The 20,427-nt window shown below is 46.9% G+C and overlaps 1 protein-coding gene across 5 annotated transcripts in view; it reads right to left on the reverse strand.

Annotated features, from left to right (window-relative positions):
• Positions 1 to 20,427, reverse strand: part of PALM2AKAP2 (PALM2 and AKAP2 fusion) — a 335,745-nt gene that overhangs the window by 24,437 nt on the left and 290,881 nt on the right. For 4 of the 5 annotated variants that reach the window (XM_057720830.1, XM_057720829.1, XM_057720828.1 and 1 more), the window contains one exon: positions 5,882 to 8,273. In XM_057720830.1, the coding sequence (XP_057576813.1) occupies positions 5,882 to 8,273 (2,392 nt within the window). Of the gene's footprint in view, positions 1 to 5,881; positions 8,274 to 17,257; positions 17,345 to 20,427 lie in introns of those variants that run through there. The other variant, XM_057720832.1, reaches the window with a different exon arrangement.

The raw sequence follows: 20,427 nt of genomic DNA on the forward strand, positions 1-20,427 counted from the left end.
TGCCCCAGACTCCACTGGGTGTGTTAAATAACAGTACATTCATTGCATTGCTTTTCTAAATAGCTGTATAGGCACTTTATGGCCTTTCTAAAATCAGAAAAATGTGAAATATATCTAGTCTCAAGAAGTTTGGGTAATTTGGATTCTATCTGAGACAGCTGTTGGGAGGATTACATGAGGAAATAAGAAATGAGAAAACTGTGTGAATTATAGTACTGGGCTTTAAGGTCTTGGTGAGTTGCAGCTACCGTGATTAGACTTGTGTCACCAGAGAACGTTCGGGGAATATGGCAGTGGACATCACTGCTGCAGGATGAACCACATTCAGTTTTATAACCTTCACATCCAGCTGGGCCCCTACAAGTTGCACAATTTGTACTCACTGGCAGGACAGGGAAACACTGAGCACTCCTGAAGGACAGCCCTCTCTTACCTGGGTCTGGGAGGGAATCCTTCCATCAGTCACCTACACGAGGTCTTCTACTGTGGAGGACTGATGGCGTCTCAAGTAAGACTAGGCCTCATCCAGCTCTAATTCAGCATGGAACAAAGCCACCAAGCTCTGCTACGTGAATATTGTGCCAACATAAATATTTTTTTTTCTACCTAGGACTTTTCTTTGTGATAGTGGAACATAAAGAAGGGAAAAGAAAAAAGACCCAGTCGATAAGCTTTATAATAATGTAATAATCATCTCATGTGCAATCTTAATTCAAACTGACAACAGAAGTCGAAACACCTTGGAGATCTTATTTTTATAAGATGCATAACTATCACATCTTTCCACATATTAAAAGACCTAAATAGACAAGTTATGGGACTCAACATCTACATCTTTTCCTTGACCTCTCTCCAGAATGTACCACTGGGCAAACTGTCTGACTTGGTAAACCAACTTGACACCTGGCAAGAAAATGCAAACTAGTTCTAAAAACAAAGTTAATCATCACCTAACTAACTGGGTTTCTCCAGCCTGCCTAGAACTTGGAAATGAAACCAGGATATCTAATAATAGGCATAGGCACTAAGGAGAGAACTGCCTGTTGACATCTTTTCTATGAAAAGACACTATGAAAAGGTCTTAATTGTAACTTCAGTAGAATGTTTGGGTTTTCCTCCCAAACTCATTCCTCAAGGACGTTTTACAGCAGTGCATGGGTTACACCTTCAAATTAGGGCTAGGCACCTGCTGAAGAGCTTCCTCTACTTCTAAGAACCATCAAGAGAAGGCCCACATCCTGGGAGCATGGCCTCTCCCATAACCCAGGGCACTCGTCAAGATCATGGCCGGCCTTTAGACCTACATAGAAAAGAAGCCATTGGGATGGACTCATGAGAGCAGGAAGACTTCTAATCCATCAATTCATGGATGAAGGCAGGACAGCTTGGAGATGTGTGGAGATAATTATCCCTTTGAAAATCCTCACTGGCTTCCTACTGACCACAGGATAAAGTCTAAACTCTAAAACCTTTAACATGATTTACATAGCTCTTCAATGTCTGGCTCCAAATCAACTTTCTTTTCTTTTGTTTTAAATCTCCTCCTTTAACCCACCCAAACTTTATTTAAGCACCTCAAGCATGCCAAGTTCTCTTCCTCTGGGGCCTCTACAGATGCCCTTCCTTCTGAATGGAACAATCTCCCCCACCCCCAAACCCAACTTCTACTCCTTCAGTTCAAAGCTTAGATGATAGTTTCCCAAGAAAGGAAGACTTTCCTTATCCCCCCAATGAGGTGGTCCTTCTTGCTCTGTGCTTCCACAGGTCTCCACGCTTCTCAGCTATGAAACTGCCACCTTTGTTTGATGTTTCTGTTACTGAGCTATAAGTTCCCTGAGGGCGGGGACGTTATCTGCCTTGTTCACTTCTGTATGAACAAATGCCACCCGAACCCTATTTAAGTGGACTGTCTTCCTTTAAAAATCAAAGAACCAACAAGATTAAATTTCCAGGTAATTTTTCCTAATAATCGGTCTTTAAAAATGATTACATCCTTTTAAAAACAGAAATCCCATCATCTTCCATCTTGAAAGGCAAGAGAACCGAAAGCAAAAACAAGTATCTTTTCAACACCTGGGAAATGGCTGGAAAGCACTTCTCTTTCCTTATTACATCTTGGCTCTCAGTGGATTTTACTTGCCTTAAGATTTTAGGATTCCAACATGTCACCAGCATAATTTCTACCAGAGAAGGTGTTAAAAATCATATTTTTCATCACCTAATATCAAATTGTCATTGTGTCACGCAATGACCCAGCTGAGTCACCTCTATTGGCATGAAATGCAGAGTAGTACAGTAGGAACTTAGCAATATCTCCATTCACAAAACCAAAGTTGGAGCCAGCAGTTCTGACCCTGGCCATGAATGGTTCAGTTTGGCTGTTCAGAGTGATGTGTCAGCCTCCTATCTGATCACGAACTTGGAAGCTGGCTGGCCGAGCATGACGTGAAACGTTTCCAGGCATGGACAGAAAAAAACTGCCTTTGGCATTCAGTTTCTTTCAATCCATGTGGTAATTCTGGGAAGCCCTGCCATCTACTTTCAATGTTCTAAAGATAAACGTGAGGAAATGAGTTGCACACACATTATCATGACTGTGGTCAGTGCGACAACCGGACCCAAGCAGGGGGCAGACTTGCATGGATGAATTATCCTCTTCCTAAAGGAGCAGAAATCAATCCTGTGGGGATGGGATATGGAGGAGGAGATCAGCATTAGAATAGGGGGAAGTATGGGGGAAACCAGTGTGGGGCTGTTGGGATGTGAGGGCAAATATTAGGACTCTGTCTTGTTCTGAGCCTGGTGGGAAGCCTGACAGACCACAGCAAGTCAGGGAACTAGAGGAAAGTGCTGAAATGCCTTAATTTCTGTTTGTGTACTAGAAGTAAAGTATGGAAGCAATATGGTAAGGGGTTCAATTAAGAGGGAGAGTGAGGAAAATACCACTGAGCATATGTAGTGTAGAGAAGGTTCTATAATGAAATAATGTAAAGGGAGTGTTAGGTAAATGGAGCCAGCTGTAACTGATAAGAGAGCCATGGACCCTGCCTGCCACGCGAGCAGAAGTTGCTCAGATGCCTGCAGAGACTTCCTCTACCAGTGAGACTGCAGGTTCTTAAGCAGGCCCTTTACAATCATTTACTTATGAAGTAGGCTTCCCAGATTGGGCTGAATTCAAGTGGTACCAAAACTTTTTCGAGGATACCATATAGAACACCCAACTGGCATCTCTGTGCCAAGCCAGCCCACAAGACTTTAATGTGAACTTTACAAGTAAGGATCTTTGTGCAAAGCCAACCAGTCCGTGTTAAGTATAAACAAACAGCCTCTTCTGAAAGTTTTCTTTGCCTCAAACACTCAGCTGGCCATCGCTCCATGACCTAAAGGCATTAAAAAACACATCAAGAAACTCATCATCCTATTCCTCTTCCTGCTCCCTTCCCTTTCCTTCCTGAACAATTTAGTCCAAAAGCCATTAGGTGGGGCTGAACAAGATGGGTGTCTGCAGGGAGGGTGGGAGGAGCCCCAGTGACCCAGAGTGGTGTGCGGGAGCCAGAGCAGGGTGGGCAGGGAGATGGGTGACCCAGTGCAGGGTGTTGGAGCCCAAGCTGGGTGAGAAGGGTGTCGGTAACAGGGGACAGCAGTGGTCACCCAGAAAGTGACATTGGAACCCATATTTGGTGAGGAAAACAGATTAGTTTCATAAGGGCAGGGGGATTGATCAAATAATAAATATATTGAGGATGATAGGAACAAGGTATCTTGTTGTCAAGGAGGAGGTTATAAATATGGAAAGCGAGAAAATGAACCCTGTGGTATTAGATTAGAATTAAAGGTATCAGGGTGAGTTCATGGTTTTCAAGATATGTAGGTTAGGTAGATAGATCAATTGATTGATCAATCAACAGATAGACAGAATGTGTATATATTCTCTAATTCTGACCATTGAGAGTACCTGGGAGCAGTGCCTATCCAACAGCAATGAGCACACCAAGCACCCAGATCTTGGTTTCTAAATACCATTCTCCACTAAAAGGAACTAGAGCTCTTTGTTGAAAGGGTTGATTTCAGGGTTACGAAAGTATAAGATGACACTGGAACATCTTGTGGCACCAGAAAGTAAAGATGTGCCCAAGTAATAATGGGGACATGTCAAAAGGACACTGAAGTTAGCTTGAAAGGGCTCCTGTCAACTATATCTGAACAATTAAGGATAAAAATAATAATAGAAATGGATTATAACCCATTAAATATAATAGGAATCCATGAGACCATCTGTCATAAATAAATAAATGAGCAGACTTAGAGCCTGGAGAGGGATGAAGATTAGATAGTACCAAAGTGTCTCCCCACAGAATATTTGTTAATTACAAAAGGAATAAGTAACTTTACTGTGTAGAATCCTGGCAAACACTCCCTCAGTAAGTGTCATGTGAAATTAGTATCATGTGAAAAAAGTTAACATCTGTCCCTGTAGTAGAACAAACTGACACCACGTACTGCCTGATTGGATACAGTAAGAAGAATAAGCAACAGTTCTGTGGTACTCCTACCAAAGATGCACAACCTGAACATAATCATGTGAAAACATCAGACAAACCCAAACTGAGGGTCATTCTATAAAATCGGGGGTGACAGAGCATCATGTTGGCAATTTAGTCTTAAATAATTCAGAATAAAAGAGATGTCTGTCCTTTGCTAGGGAACTTCTCTTTAGCTTTGAGATTGTTTCAAAATTTAAATGTTAATAATGGAAAGAGTTAACTTGTCCTTATAGATTTGATGAAAGCCAAGTGTCAAGATGGGATTAAGATCTGGATATACCAAGCTAAATGCCAGTAATTTTATGCTAAGGCAACACTTCTTAAATTATCTCTAGTGAAGGAACAGTTTTCCTGCCCAATCCATTATGGACCAATACTTTCAAAAAATACAAAGTCCCACGTTTGGATCTGAGGACAATATCGAATTGCTCCAAGAGTTTTCAAACTCTTTCGCAGTGTCTGTACTTATCTTAGCATGGACCAGGAATAGTCATGAACTAGCTTGGACCACACTTTGAGCAGCCCTTCTCTGTGGCAGGATGTGTGGTTCCCCAAGTACCATCATATCCAAATGAGAAATAAAAATTTCTGGTCACACTGTTATCCATAATGGTAGCAACAATAGTTACCACTGTACATCAACCATCTATACAAAGTATTCAAGATAGGGACTTTTCAGACAACAGGAGGAGATTAGAGGCCTGTCTTTACATATAGAACTCAACTTCTCCAAAAGGGTCACAGGACACAAATAGATGAGACCACCTTGATTCCAAAATAATTGCTTTATGGTGACTTAAAGAAAGATAAATCCAATCATATAGAAGATGGACAAAAACATCTTCTGTGAGTCAATCTGCAACACCAACCTATAACTGACATTGTTGGGAAGAGACTCAGCATTCAGAAGGGGTTAGGAGAAGACATTCCCAAATCAGATGGGTTTGATTTAAAAGCTGCAGATACTGAGATCAAGCCACTGACATCAACACAGTCCACACAAGGGCCAACTCTGGGTTTGTGCCACATATAGCCTCTCCCTCAGCTGAGAGAGAACAATAAAAAAGAACAATTCTCCATACTAAACCAAGACCAGAGCAGAAGGACATGAAAGGAACTATTACATCCTCTGGGAAACGGCAACACCATCTGGGCTCAGGGTTCTTCCAGAGGACACTCCCATTGCGTGTCTCCAAACACTGAAATCCCTGTGCCGGCGTCCCCCTTACACTGACTCCAGCCATACACAGAGGAGGCTCCACTTAGAACCCTGAAAGCTGGAATTAACAACACCGATTTCTGCAGCATCTGTCTCTGCTCTGCAGCACTTCACTTACCTGGAGCAGTTTTGTAGCACGATGTTCGGGAGGGCAGTGATGGGGCATTCTTTGCCTTGGGGCTCTGGGTACTCTGCAAGACTTGTCTCTGCCTCTTTAACTCCTCTTCCCTTTCTTGGGCTGCTCGGATCTCTTCTTCGATCATGGACAAAGTCCGCTGCTTCCTGGACCTCAGCTTGAAGGGGCCAACCATCACATCGGACTCTTGAGTGGCCAGGAGCGAGGCTGTGCTTCTTAACTCAGCTGCCTCTGAGTACTTGCTGAAGTAGCTCCCTTCTGGTCTGGTCTCCTCCATGTTTATTGGGCCACTGGGCTGCACCGGGGGCAGTGGCTGAGAGGGCCCCCTTTCCCTGAGTGCCCTGTCTTCAGAAGGCAGAATCTTTGGCAATACATCCCTTTTCTCTTGAACAGGGGAGGACACCTGAGGTGGTTCAAACGTGCTCTGAGGCTTCTCTGAGCTGGAAGGCCCAGTTCCAGCTTCCTCTAGACTCGCTTGAGGTCCCTGCTGTTCTGCTCCACCCTTGTTGGTTTCAGACACAGCTCTGTCCACTTGCTCAGCTATGGCTTGTTGGATGGCATTCTGCACCAGGAGACCAGCCTGATATTCCAAGGGATCATCAACGGACGGAGAGTCTCCCAGCGCGGACGAAGGGGAATAGAAACCATGATCACTGAATGACTTGGAGACACCTTCTCCGCGGCCCTCGGAAGGGTTGTCAGTTTGGGGAGTCTGGGGCAGAGAAAAATCAGCCAATGAGTTTTCCTGGAGGGCATTGGTTGTCTCATTGGAGGCCCCACTGTCACTGATGTTGTCCATGCTGAAGTCATTGGACAGGGTCTCCAGGACGGTGGTATCCTGGGACCTCACTGACAGCTCATCCAAACCAGAGTCAAGCTCCTCTTGTGTCAAAGAGACATTGACTGACCTTGAAAACTGATCCAAAATCCCAGGGTCATCATCCTTGACCACGGTGAGGACAGCCCGGGCACTGGTGAACTCGCCATCCTCTGCCCACAGTTTGGATACAGGCCCACGTTTGGAGGGCTCACTGTAGGGCCCTTCCTTCCCCTGAGGAGCTGTGCTGCCCTGGCCCCCTTCTCCGGAAGACTGGCTCTCCAGGGCACCGTGGGCTTTCTGTCCCTTGACTGCTGAAGAGTCTTCGGGGGGTCCCCCGATAGAAGCTGGTCTCGAGATGGTCAGTGTCTTGTCTGAGTTGATTGACCCCAGAGGTCTGTAGAAAGGCTTGATGGAGAAGAGCCTGGGTGTACTCTGGCCCTTGGCCACTGTCTGCCTGGAATTCTCCATCAGCTGGAACTGTTTGCGAGCCGCGGAGAAATCTATCTGCTCCGTGACGATGTCCTCCTTTGAGCTGTCGCTCAGGCTGGAATGCTCTGCAGAGGATGCAGGAGGCGTGCAGAGCTGCGGTGGGGGCTGCTGCTGCATTAGCAGCTGCTCTTGCTGCGCCCGCCTCTCCTTGCGCTCCTTGTACTTTTTGTGCGACTCCAGATGTTCCTCGTTCAGCTGCTCCTCGATGGTCTTTTCCTGCGGAGGGTTCCACCACTTTGCGGCGATGCCAGGATTCTTCTTCACGGCCTGACTCCGGATGAGTTCTCGCCTCTCCTTTTCCAGCTCCAGCATCTCTTCGGAAGGTCTCACTTTCCTGACGCAGAACTGTTCTTTCTCACTCTCGTCGTCCTCGAAGAGCTTGGAGGGCTTCTTGTCCTCGTGGAAGGCACGCAGCTCGAACTTGGCTTCCTTCTTCAGCGTGGTGAGCGTGAACTCCCCGTCTCGGGACGAGCACCGCGAGCTGGTGGAGGAGCTGGGGCTCACAGGTACCTGGAGGCTGTCCCCCAGCAGGTCTCTGGGCTGGTCTGGGGGGTGGCCGTTGGCTCTTTCACCCTCAGCCATGGTGTCAGAGTTGCTTTGATGGAGCTCAAGGTCGGGGGGAGCCTGCCTGCCAGCCGCTCTCTCGGTGGGCGCCGGCTGGACGGTCGTGTGGGCGGGTGGGCTTGGGCTGCCCACCAGGACTGCTGCTCCAGGCTCCGGGGACGACGTGCCGTTGTAGGTTCCGTCCACGGCAGAATCACAGCAGTTGGCCTCCAGCACCTCGTCTAGATAGCGGATCTCTCTGGCCACATCATTCTCCAGAGATTCATGGTGATCAGCGAGGAGGCCATTGTGGGGGGGTGAGTAGAAAGAGGAGGGGTGGTCCATGGAATGTGGAGTCGAGGTGATTCCGGGAACACTCTTACATTCTGCAACAGAGACCTCAATTTCCATGTTTTTGTGACCTGGGGGGAGAGAGCTGGTGGCGGGTTCCAGGGAGTTGGCACTACACTTGTCTCTCTCGTGTTTTAGCCGGATATCATCCTCAGAAAGCTTGGGAGGCTTCTGGAGTAAAGAAAAAACAGAAGGCAGGGTTAGAGGCCACATCGCTTATGGATGTGAACCTGAGACGTGAGCTGATAACGAACTGGAAGGAAAACTGTAACAGTGACTGGATCTTTTGAATAGAGGTTTCTCTTCTAAAAACTCCTTTATATATTCATTTTGTTGCAGTAACGGGTACCTAAACCTTCCCAGTTTTACAGATTCCATTTTGTTTCCCTGGTGTCCAGAGAACTTTCAATAAATGCTAGTCCCATTTTTACGTTTCAAAGTAAATTAGGGGGCTTCCCTGGTGGCGCAGTGGTTAAGAATCCACCTGCCAATGCAGGGGACATGGGTTCAAGCCCTGATCCCACATGCAGCTGAGCAACCAAGCCCATGCGCTACATCTACTGAGCCTGCGCTCTAGAGCCTGAGAGCCACAACTATTGAGCCCATGCGCCACAACTACTGAAGCCCATGAGCCTGGAGACTGTGCTTCACAAGAGAAGCCACTGTAATGAGAAGCCCGTGCACTGCAATGAAGAGCAGCCCCTGCTCACAGCAACTAGAGAAAACCTGCGTGCAGCAACGAAGACCCAATGCAGCCACTAAAGTAAAGTAAAAATAAATAAATAAATAAATTTTTTAAAAAATAGTAAATCACGGGCTTCCCTGGTGGCATAGTGGTTTAGAATCCACCTGCCAATGCAGGAGACATGGGTTCAAGCCTTGGTCCGGGAAGATCCCACATGCCTCGGAGCAACTAAGCCCTTGTGCCACAACTACTGAGTCTGCACTCTAGAGCTCGTGAGCCACAACTATTGAGCCCATGCACCACAACTACTGAAGCCCTTGAGCCTAGAGCCCATGCTCTGCAACAAGAGAAGCCACCATAAAAAGAAGCCCATGCACTGCAATGAAGAGTAGCCCCCACTCTCCACAACTACAGAAAGCCCGCACGCAGCAATGAAGACCTAATGCAGCCAATAAATTTAAAAAAAATAAATTTTAAAATATTTTTAAAAATTTATTTAAAAAAAGTAAAGTAGGATTTAGTTCCTCTGATGGCGTTGCTCAAATAATTTCTAAAGTGGAAGAGATTATAGAGCAATTGTGTTAGAATTTTTCAAAATATTTCATAGCATATTTCTGCAGAAATGTAACAGAACTATTTGTATGTCCCAACTATAAAAAGGAAGTCGTTTGGCAGGAACAAATCTTGAAAACATGATTCTCAGCCAGATGTAATGCAATTATTCTGTAGACAGGAAACTTTTTGGAAAATTTTTCCAAAATAAAGTACTGGAAAACAGTAGATCTCTTCAGTGGCGTCTTAAGAGCTACAGTGCCCCACTGCCTTAGCTGTAATTGACCATGTGTATTATAAACACAGAACTAATAGCCACTGACCACACAGTGCTGTTCTCTGGGACGACATCAAAACAATGCTCCTTGGTTAAAGAGTCAAAAGCTAGTGGATGGCGGCCCCTCCCATCTAGTTTCTAAAATGCTTTATATGTGACAGCTCCAATTTTGTAGTTAAATAAGAGAACTACATTTTCTTAATGTTTTTAAATGCATCATATTTTTCATCAGTTACCAGTCCCATGTCACTTTACTTGGCATTAGTTAAGATTAATTTTCAAACTCTAGGTTGATTTTTTTTTTTCATACCAAAAGAATCTGGTTTATCTCAGATAATTCAGGGGTAAGTTGTGAGCTTAATTTGAGTTCCCCTCAAGGATTTCACTAACACTTTTATCAGCTTTGTTTCAAGTCTCAGGTCTCTAGGGTGCCTGCTATTATTGACTTAAACAATGCAAAACTGCAATATGGTATAATTTTCCTTTATTTAAATTTAAACATTGCAAAAGGCTTAGAACATGATATTAAAACACCACCTTAGGATGATTCCCAGGCAGTTAATTTAAAAATTCTTTCAAGGAAAGTGAACAATTATGGATTTGTTCATAATACCTAGAAAAACATGGAAGTTCACGCTATGTGGTCTGCATTGCTGTCAGAATGATGAAAAACTCTCACGGTCATCCATGAACTGGAAGGTTATCCATGAACTGGGGTTTCTTTCACTGTGTTTCCCACATTCCTCTTTAGACTTAAAATCAATTAAGCAATATAAATTCCTTCTTTAGAAATAGGGAACAATAATGAATATTACTTCTTTGTCAGCACCTTCTGGTCTCAAAGGATCTTCTAGCCTTGATGTGGTCTTTGTCAGTCTGGTACTTAATATTTATAATCTCTAGTATCTTTATTTTGCTTTTACTTTATTTTTGACCACCATTAACTAGTGGCTCTTTTGTTTTTAGAATGAACACAGAGGCATGGCAAAGATGTTGCTACTGTCCTTTAAAAAACATTAAGCTTTCTTTTGGTAAAGTGATTGTCAGTAACTTCTACATCCTTCAAGAATTACAGGAAATTTGAATGCCTAAAACTTATTGGCTGCCAATCAACCTTCAAGAAAACCTAGGTCAAAATTAGCCTACTCCATGCAGTTATTAATGGAATAAGCTGATCAACAAAAAGAGACAAGGTATTCCTATGGTGAGAGTCAGACTATCAATGAACTCCCATCCCCACCCCTGGCCTCATTTGGCCAATGATTTGCCGCTAATATTCTTCATGGGAATAATAGGGCTTTCCTTCTATCTCTTTTGGCTTTTGCGGGGCGGGGGGGAGGGGAGGCAGCGCGTAAAATAGGAAAATAGTAGGAAGCTGCTGAGATTGAAATATGGTTAAAAATCATTGCTCTGCTGAAATGGAAAACACTTTACAATAGTTGACATGAGAGGAAAGAGGGCAGTGTAATGTTAAAAGAAGCTAAAAGGCAAATAATTAATTCTATAGATCATTTAGACATTGACTCATTCATTAAAAATGCAGGAGGCTTGTTCTGTAGGGCCATGGTGAAATTAACAGCAACAATAAGTTCCAGGAGACAACACCCTTTTTCTTAACAAAAACTGGATTTCCCACACTTCCTAGGAAGCCATAAGTCTACTTGGGGGTTTACTCAATCTGGTCAGGTGAAGTGAAAAATTTGCCTGTATTAATCTCTGGTTGCTGATCACAGAGATTGGAGTAACCGAGCCCATCTTCACAGCATCCCCAAGAACATTTTGTCAGCAACATCCCTTTCTCTTAGATGCTCCACAGTTCCAGGGTCGGATGATGGAGGAGAAGATGCCCTACAGCTTTTTTTCTTTCTTTTTTTGAACTTAAAAAACTATATCAGCGTATAACAAAGGGAGTCCAACTCGAGGATGGAAGATGCCTTAGAGGACTGGGGCAGGGAGGGTGGGGGAACTCGAGGGGGAGGAGTCAAGGAAGGGAGGGAATACGGGGATATGTGTATAAAAACAGATGATTGAACCTGGTGTACCCCCAAAAAAATAAAAAATAAAAAAATAAAACAAACAAACAAAAAACTATATCAGCTTTTTCCAAGGATACTTTCTGAACTAGCAATGATTGTCCCAATTCAAAAGTTTAAATATCTGAGAACAGCATTTGACAATACATTTTTGCAGTGTCAAAAAAACTTTAGCACCCCCCCAAAAAAAAAAAACCTTTAGCCTTGAGTCAAAACTGATGAGTCTCACTAGTTATGTCTGCGATGTGTCAAACATTTTAAAAATGCGAATTACAGGTTAAAAGTCAAAGTTTGGTGTCCCAGTGTAATCTGAGGTGATTCCTTTCCAATACTGTTAAAAAAAAAAAATCTAGACACTGGAGGGTGTAAACAGGAAAGAGGCTCTCCTTCCTGTAGTTACATGGGGCCCCAGCTCCTTTCCACAAATTTAGAAAATTCTTCCTGAGGCTCGATTCCATCTAGCACAGGGAGCAGCAGCTCTAAACCCTAATCAGGGTAGAAGTTGTTTCCCTTAAAGAGTTGTTTACCTCTGCACTGCTGATTTACAATCCTACCTCAGAGTTCCTGAGTTTCTGTAAAGTTAGGGAACAATTGTAAGCAAAGAGCAAATTCCTGAGTTCTGTCTCAGCAGGAAGAATTTACCTTCGTGCAGGAAGGCCTGACGTGATCAGAGCCGCTGTAACTACTATACCAGGTGAGTGGAAGTGGCCTGTGAACCCCGCCATGTGACGATCTGGCAGGAGTCTGGGTTTGACGTCATTAAATGATGTCATGTTTAAGCCAACAAATACTTATTGCTCCCTTTGAAGATGAGAAAGACCAGAATTTTCTCCATGTTTCAGAGAAGGTGAGCTTGATTCCAGATTCAGATAAAATCCACATTCATTCAATTGTTAAGCCTTTTCAGAAGTAGACTATGCCCCACAGCAAAAAAGCAGGAAGATATGAAAGAACCACCAAACTGGGTTTTTGAAGGTCAGAGAAAAACCAGGGTGCTAAGGGGTGGGTGGGAGATGCTTGGATGGCCCCAGCTAACCCTCCAGGTGGAGCCCTAACAATCTAGCACGTAATACCTGCTGGCCTCCTGGCTTCCCAGAATAGCTAACAGCTGGTCAGGATGTCGACCATTCGCTTTAAAATACTCAGGCAGACGCAATATAACGTGTCACTTTAAAATACTCAGGCAGATGCAATATAACGTGTGTGTGTGTGTGTGTGTGTGTGTGTGTGTGTCTCTGTCTGTCTGTCTGTCTGTCTGTCTGAAATGAGTTGAAATTACACTCCAGGAGCAGAGAGCCATCCTGGCCCGGAGTGCATACTCCAAGAGTGGTCAGCCAGGATCTAATCAGAAATCCTACATTCCATGGGCACTTGTCTTCCTCCAGGAGTTTAGCTCTCTTTCACTCCCAAGGGCCCCTGAGGCTTTTGCTAATTGGCATAATTAAGGTGAGAATGAGAGGTTTAGAGAACTTGAGAGACTTTTCCCAGGATCCCCTGGCTAGTAAAGTGGCACAGCCAGAACACGAAGACCAGTTTTTCCTAATTCTATCCCAGTACCTCAAAAGGTATTCTCTGGACTTCCTAGGTGGCGCAGTGGTTAAGAATCCGCCTGCCAATGCAGGGGACACCGGTTCGAGCCCTGCTCTGGGAAGATTCCACATGCCACGGATCAACTAAGCCCGTGAGCCACAACTGTTGAGCCTGTGCTCTAGAGCCCATGAGCCACAACTATTGAGCCTGTGTGCCACAACTATTGAAGCCCACATGCCTAGAGCCCGTGCTCCACAACAAGAGAAGCCACTACAAACAATGAGGAGCCCGCACATCACAATGAAGAGTAGCCCCCGCTCGCAGCAACTAGAGAAAGCCCATGTGCAACAACGAAGACCCAATGCAGCCAATAGATAAATTAATTAATTTAAAAAAAAAGATCTTCTCAATGACTGGAAGCTTCCAGAAAAACAAGGGACGTCTTAAGAAGGTGGATGGATCTGAAGAGCATTTGCTCAGTTTTCTGGCTGATGGTCTGCACAGCCGAATCTCTAGAAGTCATGTAAGACTCACAGTTTGGCTTCAGAAGTCAAGGACCCCTTTGCCCTCCTTGTTCAGAATGGACCAGAGACAGACTCTCTGGAGACCTAGGTTCAGTTCCTACTTCTGCTCCACCTGCAGGACCCCCCAGTTAGAAATGGAGGTGCTGACCTCTTGCTCAGTCTGGGGATTTGGCCTCTGAAGGGGGTCCTCTGCTTCCTCTGATGACATCCCAGAGGAACAATACTAAATCTCACATCCCAGTCACGGCAATGGACAAGGCTAGGACTCCTCCCCAGCACCAGAGTCAGCAGCACCGGTGAGATTCTAGAAGCCTCTTTGATTTGCACCAAAAACACATCAGGCCCTGATGCCTGCCCAGCTTAGGTCACGGACAGCAGTGTGCTCTTTCTTCCCAGTGTACCTGGGCCCGCAGCTGGGTGCATCAAGTACAGAAAGAACTTGAAGGAAATACACTTTCCTTAGCAGATCTGGCTGGACACACGGGGACACCAGAAAGGTGTCCTTCGCTACAAGGGCGAGCAAGAAGCAGAAGCTTCCACTCACTTCACGTGTCTGCTGTGTCTGCCACTTCCCTACCTCCCTACCCCGCTCTTAACAATGACCGTCACCAACGTCCCAGGCTCCTAGCCTAGATGCACCGTGTGACCCAAATTACTCAAACATCAGGCACCTGCTGCATGAGCTGGTGTCTCTGCTCTGAATGACCCAGATTACTTCCTACTAAAGCCACGATATTTAAATTAGAAACGCCTTTCCCCAGGTAATAAGTGACCTGATCCTTTAATCCAGTTATTTTTAAGTTCCACCAAAAATACAAACTCATTCTTGGCCTAGGAACAGGGGCACGGCTATGAAAGAAAACTTCCTCGTAACTGTGAAACCAGAGGGCATCTCTGTTTTCCTTTCTTGTCCTCCCTCTCTTTCCTAAATTGAGTTTTTAGGACACAGGGCATAACTGCTATATTCCACAGGCCACGCGTGGCTCTCTCTAGAATGGTTCGTGCAGGACTCTTTACTTCCTGGCCAGAGTTTCCATCACAAAGGCAACTGGGAGGAGAGGGTGCAACCCGGCTGGGGGATGATGCTTAGACACCTGCAAGATGCCTGTGCGGGTCTGCTGACCTTCATCAGCCTTGGAGGGATGGGGTGAAGCCACAGCTGGGAGGTCTGGGGGAGACGGACTCCCCAGACCAAGGGAAACAGAGGAGTATGGAAAGGGAGCATAGAGGCTGAAGAGGTCAAAGTACATTCCTGCAAGGAGAGGCGTGTCTTGAGAACCTGTAGAGTGACAAGCCCTGTGCCAGGGCCATGGGAGTTCCCTAGGGCTCTGGGGTGTCTCCACGCTCTAGCAAGGAGCTTAGAGCCTTGGAAGGAGAGAAGACCAATTCACCTAAAGATAGCAAACAGCACAGGCGGACAGAGTGCTACAGCAGTAACTGGAGAGAAATTTCCCGCCTGTTCAGGGTGTCAGATGGTGCAGGCTGAAAAGAATGGATGCAGGAAGCCGGGAGCACCAGCATTCCTCAGCAGCTGGCCTGCACCTCCCCTCCCACCCCACCCCCACTAGAGAAGCTGCTGGGACTCTGAGTGGTCCCTTCCACCACCCGTGTGAAAGCACAGAGAGTGGGAATGTCTGAGGATGCCTCACTTCCTTTGTTGGCCTCCAGGCCTCTGGGCCAGGAAGTGGAGGGAGTGACCCCGGTGATAACCTGGGCCACATCCCAGTCCCAGGCAAATTTCCTCTTCCGCCTCCCTGCAGAGCTTCTTCTGGCCTGGAGAGCCAAGGGCTGACGTTGGTCGTGGGAAGCTGGGAGGCAGGCTACTCCCCAAGGAGGCCAGAGACCCTTCCTGGCTGATGAGAGGCAGACCTAAGACCCCTGGCGCTCTGGGGTTGTTACAGCTAAATTTAGACCAGGCAGGCTCAGGGATCATGACATGACCCTCAATAAAGGGGGCTGACACGAACACCACCCTCCCCCGACCTCCTGCCACGAAGCCAATATCGCTAAATGTGACTCGGACTGTTCTAAAAAGAGCTACCCGTTCCTACACACCCAGCTCTTCTTTCTGAGAGCTTCTACGGTATTGGTCAACATAGCCATCACCCTCGTGCTATTCTCTCTGGCTTAGGCCTCAGGTACAGGCTGGCTGAAGACAGGATTAAAAGCGCTTCTGAAACCCCCTCCACTGGAAACAAGGCTGGCCTATGTCTTGACTCACTCATGCTCCTGGTGAAGAAGTGGTCCCCGTGTAACGTAAGGGAGTCTCCCCAGCACTGCAGCCTGCCCTATTAATAGTATCCCCTTAGCCCTGCTGAAAAGTCAGTGGCTCAGATGTCACGCTGCACATCTGGAAGATGTTAAGGTGGGGTTTGATGAACACATTTACAGCTTGAGTTTTCTCTGAAAGACACTGAAGAGGGTGTGTGTGATGGGGTGTGATGGGAGGAGGTGAGGAAGGAAGCTGTTGCCTTTTCTGCAGCCACTGGTGAAAGGCTTGTTTCTTTCAGTCACTTGGAGATCCATCCCCTACCAAAGGGACTGAGAACCACTGAGAGATTTCAGGGTTTCCCCTGAATGAGGAGAGATGCCTCATTTCAGCTCCAAGAAAGGCAAATTTCACTTCTTCCTTGATGCAATACACTCCGTGCTCTATCAAGGAGTCCCCAGATGCTCCTCCACCCACCAAAGGCCCTTTTCACTGTGAAACTATTTTACAGGACAGTCCCCACCTCCAGCATAAACCAAGGTCAAAGCCACAGAGGGAACTCTGGCTCCCGCAGCCTGAAACTTCTAGGGTAACTGATTCTGCTGAAAGCAAAAGCAAGCCTGGCTTCAGTTCTTTATAACTTAGCTGTGTCCTTCTTGGTTTTAAAATAGGTCAGGATCTTGGATTCACGCCTGGCCAACCAGTAATGGCAGAGAGAGAAATCTGGGCTCCACCGTGGACCCGGCAAAAATCCACTATGTGGAGGCAGGGCCAGGAGAAAAGAGAAAAGAGCGCCCGGAGGCTTTCGAGATTAACTCCTTGTCCACACAGGAATCTGTACTTAGGAAAACAGCTGATGAAGTTTTCCTCCCATGACCCTGGGTCCCACAGGAGACAGGTACACACACGTTCCCCTCAAAGCTTCAAGTCACTCTGTGAATGTGGCAGGTTCTACAGAGAGGGCTTGTAGATTACACACATACAAGGCAGTAACAAGAAAACCTGTCACCAGAGCTGCTGGGTTACTTGGTTCTGTTGTGGGAAAGGACACACACACGCACCATCTTCAAAGCCTTATCGGGCACAGGTGACGTGTGGGCACCCTCTCTGCCCTTGAACATGAAAGCTGGGTGTTTGCAAGATTAGCAAGACGAGAAGCAGGTCTCCCGTCCAAGCCCGGCTGCCCACTCTCTCTCCAGCAGGAAAGGCATCCACAGCACAGCCCCAAAGTCCCCACGCTGAGTCCCGCCTCCACAAAGACTCTGGCCTCCCGAGGCCACCCTCCCCCTCCCCTTCCAGATTAGAAAGCAAAGGACAATGAGCGAGGTCAGCAGACTCGGCTTACCCCGCCCGGAGGGCCCGCCTCACACATCCCGGTCAGAACGGCCTCTTTCTCCAGGCAGTTTCCTGAGCCCTGGCTCAAGCTGGACAAATTCCTTCGGAGCCTCCTGACAGAAGACTGTGAGGTCACAGCCGGCCCTCCCTCTGCTCCCTCAAAGGCCATTCACACAAAGAAGGGCTTTAACCCCCTTCAAAGAGGCCCGGCCCCTCCCTCGCTGGCCCGAGCCTGGAGGGTAGCGGCCGGCCAGCCCCAGGCAGCTCTCGTCCACTCCTGGCGCCCAGGGCTGCATGGGGAGGCGGGAGCTGAGCGGTCCTGAGATGAACCAGTCAGGGCTGTCTTCTTGGAAAGTCAGAGATGGGCCTTGGGCAGGCGGGGAATTAATATTCTGGGGATGCTAAAGGCAGCAAAAAAATCTGACAGGTCCCGAAGATCCAGTTAAACGGACTTCATCCAGTTACATGAACGTTTTAGGACAGCTTCTGTTTGTGTGTGTAAAACAGTAAATGCTTACGGAAGAGAACTTGGAAAATAAAAGTTATTCATCCTCCCTCCACTGAGGAAAGCAGTTAACGGTTTATTGCATGCATGCAGTCTTCTTTTTAGAAATATATATTTAATAGAGTTGAGATCACAGTATATGCGATTTTGTAGCCAACTTTTTTTCACTTCACATTATTTCACAAGCACTTTCTATGTCCTTTAACGGTCGTGGTCAGATATATTTTAAATGGTTACATTGTGTGCCATGCTGAAGTGGGACAGAATTTGAAGACCGGGATGAGTGCTCTAATTTCAAGGAATGTCTGGGGGAAGTGGTTTTCCCTTTCTCAGGGCTAGCCAGTACCTTCTGCCACAAAGAAAACAGACCCACATGTGCCTTGGGGAGACACAAGTGCCACAAATATATCCCTCACTCTTTCACCATAAAATCAGACCCCCAGTGCCACATCATGGTGTTAACAACTGGTTTCCAGTGCTGCCCCAGGGTGGACGAGGCTCCACCCACCTGGTCCCTGGGAACTCTGGGTTGACCTGGAAAGCCTGGGGCATAATTTAGGATTCTGGCGGACTGGAAAGCCAGAGTTCCAGGGCCACGCAGGGCCATGAAGAACTCATTTTCTTCAGTAAGATTTTAGAAAAGACAAAGCAAACAGAGGCACGATAAACTGAATAGAAAGAGAAGGACAAATGCCAAGCATGGCCCTCTGGGGCCATCTATTTGGGGTCAGTTTGGGACCATTTGTCCTGGTGAAGCAGGCGAGCAGCCCAAAGACGGCGGCAGTGTTCCCCTGTGGCCTGTGGGTCAGCCAGCATCACAGACCCCCTGAGACCCTCCCGGAAACACAAGTCTGGGAAGAAGTCACGAGACTGATGAAGCCCAGGCAGGCTCTTTTGAAAAGGAAGCTAAATGTATACTATACTTTACAACTATTTACAACATCCGAGTGACATTTTTAATGAGCTGAATTTAGCAACATCCAGGAGTTTCTCAGTGACTGGCGGATACCAAGTCACCAGGGCGGGCTATGCTATGGAAACTCTGACGTTACGCCTCCCTTTGGAATAACTGGAATGTTCTGCTGTAGGGCCAAAGGCATTTCAAGATGCCACTTAACGGTCCAAAGTAAAATGAGGAGGGGAAATCACACACCCAGGGTGGCACCGCTCTGCTCGGGAAGGACCACAAGGCAGGGCCCTCCATGAAGGTGCGTTCAAGCCAAGAGGCAAGAGTGGTACCCGGGACCCGCTACATAATCACACCTGCCCCTCTGCACCCATGAGGAGGTGTGTAAAAAATTGTTTTAAATCTGCCCTGTTCGCAAAAGAGGAAACTGTATGTGCTCTTAAAGTACTATTATCTAAGTAACAGGCACACTTTTGACTGGAGTCTAAGATGTCACAGTTTATTACACCTACTCACACACACACATACATATACCTCCATGCACACCGTTATGCGGTGAAGTGGGTCCCTCCCACCCAACTTCATAAATTGAAGTCCTAACACACAGTACCTCAAAATGTGACCTTATTTGCAGATAAGGTCTTTACAAAGGTAATCAAGTCAAGTGATGTCATGCAGGTGGGCTCTAATCCAATGTGACTAGTATCCTTATAAAAAGAGGAGATTTAGACACAGAGACATACCTAGAAGGAATGTGAAGAGGCCGAGAGAGAAGTCAGGGGTCCACCCGCCAAGAAGAGGAGCTGGAACAACCCTGCCCTACAGCCCTCGGAGGGAGCCAACTCCGCCTGCACCTTGGTTTGGCACTTCCTGTTTCCAAACTGTACGACAATAAATTTCTGGTGCTTAAGCTGCCCAATTTGTGGCACGCTGCCACGGCAGGCCCAGCAAACCCACACACACGCTCACGCATACACATAGACATGCACCTGCACACACACACACATGCACACTCATCACTCACACTGGTACACATATACACCCCTCCCGCTGGCTACAAAAATATGGTAGAATTGGGAAAAATGCTCTGTGGCAAAGTTACAGTGAGATGCTCCAGAAAGTGGTTTACCCCCAGAGGCAGAGGGAGACATTAAACCGGTAAGCTAGATGGAAGCTACAAAAGCATGAGCTGAGCCTGGCTGGCTGGCCAGGGCAGGGTGGTGGAGGTTCCTCCCGACAGGAAGGAGCAGAGTGGAACCCAGCAGCATCTGCACTTCAAGCCTGTGCATCCATCCTCCTCCTTTTCAGCACAGGCTCTAAGTCTGGGGTGGTTTTCCTGACTTTACGAAAACAACTGTGTACTGCAAGTTTAATTCTCCAGCTGCTGTAGCCTGATCTGTTTTAGTCTCCAAGGGTGCCTTGCACAGGGCGAAAGGAAGCCATTTGGAAACTCGGTCCTGGTTGTCTAGGAAGCAAAGGGTAATCTGTGAGGACCTAGCAGCTCGGGTGGGAAGGTCATCAATGCTACTAGGATCAACACTCAGCGAAGGTCCACTGCCCGTCTCCTGGGGGCCAGGCTGGGTCATACACCCTCACATACCTTCTCTCTTCGCTCCTTTCACCAGCTGCAAGGTGGGGATTCTCACCCATTCCACCGAGGGGTGGGCCCCAGCCTAAGGAGCCACGCCCTCCCCAGGGTCACAGCTGGTGGGGAACAGAGGTCTGGCTGGAATCCGCGAATCCCACCCACAGGGCGGGGCTCTGCCCT

Source organism: Hippopotamus amphibius, chromosome 2, assembly GCF_030028045.1.
Source record: "Hippopotamus amphibius kiboko isolate mHipAmp2 chromosome 2, mHipAmp2.hap2, whole genome shotgun sequence".
NCBI classification, from domain to species: Eukaryota; Metazoa; Chordata; class Mammalia; order Artiodactyla; family Hippopotamidae; genus Hippopotamus; species Hippopotamus amphibius.